Here is a 10,905-nt window from a genome sequence, read left to right on the forward strand (position 1 = left end):
CCAAACAGTATTATAGCAAGACATTGGGACAACCTGAAAGGGTTACACAATCGCGCATTAAATTCTTTTTTTTGTATTATCAGCCAATGTTACGTATATAATTTCAACGTAATTCACACCACACCATTTTGTTGATGTTAGGTTACAGTTTTTTTTTGAATATGTAAACACTCAGAATATTTTATTGTGTAATCCCAAAAATAGATTGCACGAGAGAGAGGGGGAAAAAATGAAGCTACAACAGTGGAGGTCCTCTAACAGTTCACTTGAGCCAGCATTTTGAGACAGCGTTTCTTCAGACCTCTTCTTCCCTTTCACTCATCACTTTATTGTTAAGCTTTGAGAGCGCCAACATGACTTCTGGTCTTCAATCAATGATGTCCATCTCAAAGCATTAACCCCAGCTTCACATCTTACATGTGCTGACACATCCGATACTTCCTGTTGCTTGCTCTTATCAGTAAGTGCATTTTGACAGCCATCAATCACGATTATGTGAATACAGCACATAGATAACAAAGCAATTGACTTTACAGCGCTATCAAATAAGGCGACTCATACCAAGCACTCTGATACTTTCAAATAAGATCATAGGTGAACCATTGAACAATTCTACACGCAACTATTCTTTTGGTAAAAATCACCATTCTTGCACAATTATATTTGTATCTCCATTGGAAGAACTTGCAAGTAATGAGGGGGGAGAAAAAAAATAACCTTTGACGAAATCAGCTGGCTACAACCTATATTCATTCCTCTCCAAATCAATAGTCACTTCTACCAACAAGTTCAAATGAGTCAGCATTGACCAACACGACACTAGGCAGCAATCAAATGCCATTCATGCAAAGACAGACTGAATTGATTATTACTACAAAAGATTACCAAAAAAAACAGAAGGGCACTGCCCCCTTCAACACTTCCAACTTTTAAGATTCATTGACAGCATGGAAACAGGCTCTTCAGCCCACACTGACCACTGACCACTTCTATGTTACACTAGTTCAATATTAACCCACTTATATCCACTATCTACATGGTGATGGCAATTTACAGAGCCCCAATTAACCTCCAAACCCACACGACTGAGATGTGGGAGGAAACCGGAGCAGCTGGAACAAACAAATAGTGTCACAGGGAGAACATGCAAACTCCACAGACAACACCAGAGGTGGGAATTGAACCCAGGTATCGGGTGCTGTGAGGCAGCAGCTCTACCACGGTAACGCCCTCTTAAACGAGTAATATTTTTAAATATATTACATGCAACCTGGCTGAAGGACAATTCCTTAGAAAACATTTTCCACAAATTACTAAATTACAAAACCTGTCTTTACTATTGTTTCTTTATATGCCTTAGGGATATCAAAGTGGAGTTGAACTTGGATTGTCATTTCTTTGATCGCATCATTAGAATGATTTCATATCTTTCACCAATGTACAAATTGCACACTCAAAATCTTCCAAAATACGTTTCTTGCAAAACACCAAAATAAATAAAATAAACTTTCTGCAAATCTGTGCTTGCTGATGTTCAAAAGCCTAGACTTCACAATATTAGCCATTACCCACCATTCCCACTTTTCAATCAAACGATCCTTTTGAGCATTCATAGACAGGAACCTGTGTAAACAAAAAGCATGAAGTTCACAGCAAATGGAATTTTCAGCAAATATAAACAACTCAAACCTATGTCCGTGGATAAAGTCACACATAATGACTGAGCTGGAACGATCATTCATATCAAGCTTTCAATTATAATTCTCACCCTCCAGGAAAAAAAGCCCCCAAAACGTTTACACCAATTTCATAACCCACCACCAAGCGATGTTGAATGGAGAGACAAAGGCAGGCATGGCTTGATACGGCGGCTTAGGAAATCTGATTTCCATTTCAGAGACTGTGGTGTCTGGAGGCATTAAAATACAAACTCCAAACATAAAAACTCTCTCTTTGACAAAAAAAAAATCATCATCACAAATTTATGTTTTGGACCACTGACAACACCTGAAATATATTTTAATTCAACTGACAGTAAATTGGATTTGCAGCATGTTTTATTTGGAAGCAATGATGTCTGGAGTTTCTGGGTCACAAGCCAGAAATTCTGGTTTAAGGAGCCCAAGTAGTCAGTTGATCTAAAAAAGGAGCGGAAATGGCAACAGAGTGCAAAGATTTTCCGAAATACACAGTTTAAGGAACATCCTTTATATACATACAATAAATATTGTTGGACCAAGTAGGTGAAGGGAGGGGAGGGGGAAGATGGAGAATGATATTCTCATTCATCATTAGAATGAGAGAAAAAGGGGTAGAGAGAAATAGAAGGGATAAAAAAAAAAAATAAAGACAAAAAAGTAGAGACAAAAATAGTTTACAAAAGAGGCATTTGTAGGAAAAAGAGGCAGAATGAGAAAGAGAAGCAAATGTCTATGAACGGTTACCAGTGATAGGAATATCACAATGCAGTCACCACACTAACATTTCCAGCTCAGGGCAAAGGCAACCAAATCAAAAAGTGAAATAGAAATAGCATGCTTTTTCTCATGAAGGATAACATCTAATCAAACTAATTTATAGAACATCACCAAAGCAAAGTAGTTGGAATGGAAACAGCATGTTATGTGGTTTAGATAAAAATCTAATATTCACTACAGGAAGATTATTCCAGATGATAGAGGCAACAGAATGTATCAACAAAATAATAGTCAGCACAATGATAGGAAAACGCAAATGTGCACCAATCAACAGCAACAGAAGTAGCTCAAACCTCATTCACAGTTAGAAGCTAAAGAAGGAAGAGAAACTTTAGTGGCAAGAAATATCGGAAGCAAGTTAGTCACATGGCGTGCTTTGAAAACCACAAATGACACAGGAAGATAGCAACACAGCTGACCTTCAGACAGTCTCACAGTAGATAAATAGCACACATCCTCCATAAACAAAGGCATTCAACTCTAGGAGTTCTAGTTACCACAACCATTGTTTTGAAGATTAATAAGCTACACTTTAGCCTTTATTTTATGGCAGATTTAGCTATTGAATGGTTATCTTGTTCATTGTTGTAAAAATAATCAGCTTCATTTTTTTTGTGTTGACAGTTGTGAAAAGAGTGGGATGTTATTGTTCTACTCCACTGGTAATTGTTACGCTGCCCCTCACCTCATATCCTTGGACCTAAGCAATCATGATCCCCATCACATCAGAGTCTCCATTTACAACATGCCAGCTCTGGATATTAGAGAATGATGGCACATTTATACAAGCACCCTTCTGCAGTAGCATCAAAGAGGTGCTTTGCAACAAATTACATAATGTTGAGGAAATATTATTTCCGAGGAAATAAAACGTTCTTTTTTAATTTGACTTTGTTAGGAGGCTCCCTCTGAATTTAGTACCTTTTAAACATTATTGACCATTCCTGCAGGATACTCATTATATAAAAAGGAGTGTAGATTGAAATGCTATATATACTAGCGTGCATTAAATGTGCGATTTCCCTTGTTATGAAAGTGAATTATAATAAAAGTTATTTATAATTGGATTTTAAAAGAGTATCGATCCAAGATGCACTCGCTACCGAATGTCCAATATTTATTATTGATCCTCAAATCCACTGCCCTTTCACTTGTATGAATGAAAAGTTAACAAACATCATGCCCACTCTCCGGAGGAAGCCGCAGCCCCATAAACTAAACGGCAGCACCCCATGTACGATTGGCAAGGCTTCAAATAAGAAACTTCTGCAGAGTTCAAAAGCAAATGGTTGCCTCAAGACAACACTCTTCATCCAATTCCCAGCAAACAAAACCGTACCTGTAAATAAAAAGCTGAACAACACAAGGACTGCGCCAGAAGCGAGAACATTTAATTTGAGTTACCTATCCCCTAAAAGGAGATGGCTTCCTCCAAATAACCAGTACCAAATACTGTGAAATGATGCAGGGAAAAGAAATGATGAATAAAATAAAGTTTAAAAAAAAAAGCATTGAACTAGTGAATATGAAAGCACAGAATAAATTACCAGCAAAGAAAAAGGTTTTTAGAGCAGAGTGGTTGCAAGTTAGTAAAACCAGTCATAAATTGTGAAACTGAATTCCAATTGATGACTGCAACCCACTAGTTTGTTTAATGGCCCTCAGGGATGGAAATGTCACACCTCTAATGTGGTCTGGTCAAAAATGTAACCCCACTCCTTTAGTACGTGGCTGATTCTTCATGCCTTAAAGGCAATGGAACGGAGACAATAACCTGGTCTCATCAGGATAACACTTTTTATAAAAATGAAGCAGACGCAGAAATGGTGACACAGTATTTAAAGAAAAAATAATTCAATATTTATTTGCAGTATAAACATGTGTTGTATTGGTTCAGAATACTATACAATATAGAGTTTTTCCTTCATAATCAGAAAGCAAAAACTACCCTCTACTAAGCTCATATTGAAACATGTATGCATCTCAGCCATGTTCAGCACAAAAGCTTTACAAATCCACTCAGCTGTAACACGATAACCGATGCATTTTCATAATCCCTGAAAAGTCCTCAGTGAGGTAAGATGCAAGATGATTCATTTAGTAATGAACCGATTTTTCCCCCTCCCCCAAATAATGCCCGTGTTCTTGTAACTGTTAAACCCTCGTTGTATCTTACACGGTCTTACTGACATTCCTCCACATAAAAGGCTATGAAACTTGGACAATATATTTAAAAATAAAGGAAAACAGAATACACACAAAAAAAGAAACTGCAGAAATTTGGACCCAAAAATCTTCGTCCATCAATACAAATCACGTTTCATAAGTCATTTCCAATACCAAGCATTTCAGTGGATTTTCAATACATTTAAAGAGAACATACTACAAAACAAAACAAAAATGCTGAAATAGGTTACAAGGTCAGCCAAGGCTGAAGTCCGAGACAATTTTTCACCCAAGCATAACACTGCAGTAACCTCCATTGCTTTACTGTTCAATAAGGTTTCTATTTCAACTTTGTCTGGGACTTCAGAGTAGCAGCAACAGTTAAAAAGAGTTCAGTATGTAGTATGCAAGATAAGTGCTGGCATCTACAATTACTTCCCACTGACAGACTGACCTGGATCCGATTTAACCCAGCTGTTTAACATTAATCATTGCCCGTGACTGCACACAGCCAGGGCAACCTCAAGCATGCTGTAAAGAAATTGGCTGAGGACTTCAAAAAGTCAATTTTCTTCAGCTTAAGCATTAAGGAAAAAAAATATTTAATTGTACTCTTGCAATACTAACTTCCCTACAAAACTCAAAGTACGGTCCAGGTAACATCCAGATCTGCCCCCATTCACATTGTCAGATGCCTACTACAATGAAGTGTCTATTATCTCTGTGGAGTACCAGTCAAGTGCCATGACTCAAAGGCTTCACAACTGTGCAAACTGCATTAGGTCAACAAATAACATAGAAAACAATCAAAAACGTGATTGAACAATAACTGTTTGTACAACAGTCTGGTTATTAGAGGGAACCAAAGCAGCAACCCTACATTTGGTAGAGTGAAGCTACCTCAAAATGCAAAAGCAAGTCAGGTGCTGGGATGGCACCTTCCAGGCGATGTCCAAGTCTTTTCATCACATTTAGCTAACAGGTTTATAGTGGGTTCATTGCCTGCCTGCATGCTTGACAACATCAGATGATACAGAATGTAACATCACTCTGAAAACCATTCTTCCCATTAAACTTTAATACCTTGTCGAGACTGAAAATCCACTCTTCGGTGAACCTCAGATTATGTCACGATTACTGTTATCAGGGTGTTGCGAGATAGCAAGCACGTTCTCCAAGCTGTGATCAGATTCGTCAACCTGGTCAGACTAGTTTTCACCCCAAGATCACCTGATAGCAAGCTTTTCAATTGGTTAGCATAAAGATTTGCACAAGTTTCTTTCTTCATGTCGACTCAAGGGATTCCAACTGGAAAACATTGTGATTCGTAGGAGTGGTGAAATACAGCTGTTCTTTAGGGGCCCTGTTGTCACAGGGACTGGTAAGTCCCAGAGTCCTTTCGAAGTCTAAAAGCTGCCCCATGAAGTTGAAGTTCGGAGAGATGTTAGACTTTTTCCTTTTCACAAAATCATAAGCATCATTCAGAGAAAGGTTCAATTTCTGCATGAGATATGCTACAGTCACAGTGACTGACCTGCTAATCCCAGCCAAGCAATGAACCAGTATGCCACACTTCTTGGATCGAGCTTCATCTGTCCCAAAATAAATGAAAATTATTAATTAAAAACTTGTATCCTACTTACAAAACTGTTGCACATTATTTGATTAGTGTTAATAAATCAGTTCAAGATTTAAAATAAAATATTGACAATGGTAATTTGCTGCTAACTAAGAAGTCCCAGCAACAACTTTAAACGTTTCTGTACTGGTGTCAATAAGGGCTAAACAATGTGTATTTTCCCCACCACTATACGTGAATGCAGCTGAAGTATGCAAGCATGGGGGAATATAGGGATACGAGCTTGAAGCCTTTCAAGGTCTGTATTAGCACAATTAAATAATGTTATCAAATAACTGCCTCAATAATGAACATACGAGATACTACAGGAATTGAACTTTTTAATCCACCAAAGCTCACTGAAATGAAAGTGAGTGCAAAGCTAGCCATTTATGTAAAGTGCCAAAATGCAAGAAACATCTTTAGATTTTAATTCACATGGGTGAAATCCATTATCCAAACATAAATTTAAATGGCGCACTTCTCTAATTACGCAATGTTGTATTGCAAGGCATAACAAATAAATCTAAAATATCCCTGCCTATATTCCTATAACTAAAATTATGAAAAGTGAGGACAGTAGCTGCTTGAGAGATTTATTGGGCTATCTGGGTTGAAGATGGAACTCATCACCCTAAAGTAAACTAACATTGCTGTTCAATGAAAAAAGGTTGTACTCTCGGAGTTAAAATATTCTCCACTTACTCAGATTTCTCAAACTATGTTGAAACAAGCAGCCATCTCAAGTCAGAGGCTGTTCAACTAAACTTTTATAATTATATAAACATACTACATGAAATAGGTTCACTATAAAATACTACAAATGGACCACCTTCACAAATTAGCATCCCTGCTGCCTCCAGTAATTTTCAAATCCACAATTCTATTACGCAATTCAGTACATTTGAGACATTCAGGATAGTACACTACAGTAAAAGGACGGCAAGGCCACATATAAACAAATATACACATGCCAGAGCAGTCACATCAACTTCTGTGTTAAAGTAGTTGATAACGAATCGAGTCAACTTCATCTAACTATTGACAGTTACTGTAAACGGGAAACCTTTAAAAAAAAAAAAAGGAAAAAAAAAAAACTTACCTATGAAGGAAATGGCTTCTGGAAAAAATTGTGAAAGATTCTGACTCCAGTGGTCTGAAATTGGAATCTGCTTGTACTTAAACTGCCCGTCGTTCTCAAACATGTTGGGGAGATTCGGGGTTACATTCATGATGTACTTGATGCCGTACTTTCCCAGGACATCCAGGTTGGTGGAATCTTTGGCACAGCCCAGGTACAGGTATGGCAAGATCTGGACGGGGAAGGCTGCCTGGTTGCTGGGCAGGGGACTCCCTTCAGACTCGGTCGCGCTGTTGGGCTCTCGGTCGGCGTCGGACTCGCCGTCCGAGCAGTCGGAACTTATCCGCAATCCTCCGAGTCCCAGCACGGACACGGGCGGCGAGTTGCTGGGGCACGAACAGTCCAGGTTGGTCTCGCAGTGCTCGAGGTATTCGGTTTGAAACTTGTTGAAGCCCCCTGTGTGTGTGTGTGGGGGGGGGGGGGGGGTGGGTGAGCGGGAGAGAGAGAGAGAGAGAGAGAAAGAAAACAAGTTGTAAACAGGGAGATAGATGAGACACTCTGGGGCATTTGCCCCATTCAACACCCTCAACCCACACAGATGCTTAAACACCAAACACAAACTTAAACGCCATCTAATGCCTCGCTAACCCACCCCCACCCACAAATAACACTTCTCCATTCATGAAAACTGGGATTTTACTCAGGCAACACAACATGGCGGAGCCATTTTGGAGGAAAAGATTTCTTTCGCTTCTCCCCCCCCCCCCCTCCTCCCCAATATTAAACCTTCCTTGGAACAGTTAACATCCACAACCTCCAAGCCTAGGGATACCTGAAACAACTTGAGCAAAGTCTGACCTTGCAAATACTTCAATTTTGCATAAAAATAAAGTTCCACTGCCCCCCCCCTTAGAAATAAATATATAAATACAAGCACTCGTGGTATGGGACTGACTTTTCCACAGTTCCCGGGGAAAGTTAAGCGGGCGGCTTTACAGGGGGGAATTGAGGGTCAGATGTGAAACAAAAACACGACCTGCTCCGGGAAAAGTTACTTTATTTTTTTTTAAACTGGGATAAATTGCACTCTGTAAATCACATTCGTGTAACCCCTCCTCCCCCCCAAAAAACACAGGCAGAAAGTACGACCCAACAAATATGTCACAAACACATGAAACGTTGTTGTTTTTAAATTAAATCTAACAAGGTAAAGTTTGCAGCCTTACTCACCCTCCAGGTAATAAGCCTTGCAGCCGTCGTCTCTCAGTTTCTGCAGCAACAACCCCAGGACAGAACTCGTCCCGTTTTCGTGCCAATCGATGGTGCTGTCGTCGTACAGGATGACCGTGTCGGTCTTGCACCTCTTGACGAATTTCTCCTTGTCTTCGTTGTTGGGGATCAGAGACTTGATGGGGAGGTTGCCCTTCTTCAGCCTCCTGAGCATCAGCCCCGGGATGATCACGTTGATAGCCGAGTCGATGTGTGACGACTCGTACAGCTCATGGGACCGGCAGTCCAGCAGCAGCAGGCTGCCGTCCTCGGATTCCAGTTGCTCTTGGAGCCAGTCCACACTCTTGTTCATCGCCATGGCCGAGGTAGTAGATAAAAGCTGATTTTTCATGAGGAAAGCCTGTTAGAGGAATCTCCGACGGATCTAATTTCTTCCTCTCAACACACAGCGGCGTTTCCCCCCCGCGACAGCGCGGTTACAAAAATAAAAAAAGGCACAAGTCCGACGCAATCGCCTTGCTTGAGGAGCTACGGAAAATCTTGCTCCGGCGACGGTGGTGATGAGAATGCAGGAGCAATTCCACTGTAGAAAGGTGCGGAGAGATGATTAGCAGCAGGGACTTCCAATTGCAACTATGTGTCCTGTATGTCTAGGTATTGCAACTGTATCTGGCTGGTGTTCATTCACCATCTCCAGAGTGTGTGTGTGTGTATATATTGGTGGGGTGAGCGGCACCACTAGCCCCGCTGTACTGCCTGCCTTGCCTGCCCGCCTCCTCCAGCAGCGCTCAACGCACCGGGTTAAGTCAGCCAGCCTCCCTGACGCTGCCTGATTGACAGCTCCCCCGCCAGTCAACGCCGGCCTCCCGCCCCCCTCAGCCAATCAGCGCCCGGGGACCTTGTAGTCCCGCCCCCTCATTGTTACATGGCGTGTGTGTAGCAAATGCCGCGGGCCAATGGGAGGCGCCGGACGTCCTGTTGCCATGGCAATGCCCCCTCCCCCCTCCCTCGGCAACTCCTTGTTTGGCTGCAGAAAGCGCGGGGTTGGTGCGAGTCAATGGGAAGCCGGCCCTGTGCGGTCTGATTCATGAAAGGCAGGCACAAAGTGCTGGAGTAACTCAGTGGGTCAGGCAGCATTGAACATAGGCACAAAGTGCTGGAGTAACTCAGTGGGTCAGGCAGCATTGAACATAGGCACAAAGTGCTGGAGTAACTCAGTGGGTCAGGCAGCATTGAAGGCAGGCACAAAGTGCTGGAGTAACTCAGTGGGTCAGGCAGCATTGAACATAGGCACAAAGTGCTGGAGTAACTCAGTGGGTCAGGCAGCATTGAACATAGGCACAAAGTGCTGGAGTAACTCAGTGGGTCAGGCAGCATTGAACATAGGCACAAAGTGCTGGTGTAACTTAGTGGGTCAGGCAGCATTGAAGGCAGGCACAAAGTGCTGGAGTAACTCAGTGGGTCAGGCAGCATTGAAGATAGGCACAAAGTGCTGGAGTAACTCAGTGGGTCAGGCAGCATTGAACATAGGCACAACAAAGTGCTGGAGTAACTCAGTGGGTCAGGCAGCATTGAAGATAGGCACAAAGTGCTGGAGTAACTCTGGGTCAGGCAGCATTGAACATAGGCACAAAGTGCTGGAGTAACTCAGTGGGTCAGGTAGCACCGAGGACAGGCACAAAATGCTGGAGTAACTCAGCAGGACAAGTAACATCTCTTGAGAGAAGGAATGGGTGACGTTTTGGGTCGAGAACAGCGTTTTCCCTCTGCAGCCTTAGGCTATTAAAACACTAAACCTCCAAACAAACTCTGAACTACAGATTATTATTGTTTTTATTGCACTGTTATTTTTTGTTTCTTTTTATGTGTGCGATGGGTATTTATATATACATATGTTTTATATATGCATATATACATGTATGTGAGTGTATATATATATATATATATATATATATACACACTGAACTGTTTTTCTCGTTTATTAAATTGTTTACAGTGTACTACATAGTGTTCTATCTGGGTCTCATATGACAATTAAACACTCTTGACTCTTCTTCAGACAGTGAGTGGAGATGAAGACCAGAGATATGGAAGGTAAGGTATGAAAATGACAGATCAAAGCAGTCTATGATCAAGGAGAAATGTTGAATGGACACAAAATGCTGGAGTAACTCAGTGGGACAGGTCGCATCTCTGGATAGAAGAAATGGGTGACATTTTCATTGTTTGCTGAAGGGAAGGTGTATTAATGAAAGCACAGGAAGGAGACAGTAATCATGTTTGTAATGTTCAGTAACAAATTGTGACACTAAAACAATTAATTACCCTAATCT

The 10,905-nt window shown here is 41.1% G+C and overlaps 1 protein-coding gene across 1 annotated transcript; it reads right to left on the reverse strand.

The window, feature by feature from the left end:
* Positions 1–4,314: 4,314 nt before the first annotated feature.
* LOC116983471 (dual specificity protein phosphatase 7-like) lies at positions 4,315–9,441 on the reverse strand. The gene is made up of 3 exons (XM_033037258.1): positions 8,573–9,441; positions 7,364–7,798; positions 4,315–6,235 (listed from the first exon to the last, which is right to left on the reverse strand). Exons 1-3 carry the CDS (start codon positions 8,961–8,963, stop codon positions 5,928–5,930), a joined length of 1,134 nt encoding a protein of 377 aa, XP_032893149.1. The 5' UTR covers positions 8,964–9,441; the 3' UTR covers positions 4,315–5,927.
* Between the last annotated feature and the right edge of the window lie 1,464 nt (positions 9,442–10,905).

The sequence above is a fragment of the Amblyraja radiata genome, chromosome 18 (assembly GCF_010909765.2).
Source record: "Amblyraja radiata isolate CabotCenter1 chromosome 18, sAmbRad1.1.pri, whole genome shotgun sequence".
NCBI lineage: Eukaryota > Metazoa > Chordata > Chondrichthyes > Rajiformes > Rajidae > Amblyraja > Amblyraja radiata.

Coding starts and splice junctions, on each gene's coding strand:
- LOC116983471 (XM_033037258.1), bottom strand. CDS start 8,963: ATGAAAAATCAGCTTTTATCTACTACCTCGGCCATGGCGATGAACAAG. Junction 7,799..8,572: donor CAAGGCTTATTACCTGGAGG/GTGAGTAAGGCT, acceptor ACACACACACAG/GGGGCTTCAACAAGTTTCAA. Junction 6,236..7,363: donor AGAAGCCATTTCCTTCATAG/GTAAGTTTTTTT, acceptor ATTTTGGGACAG/ATGAAGCTCGATCCAAGAAG.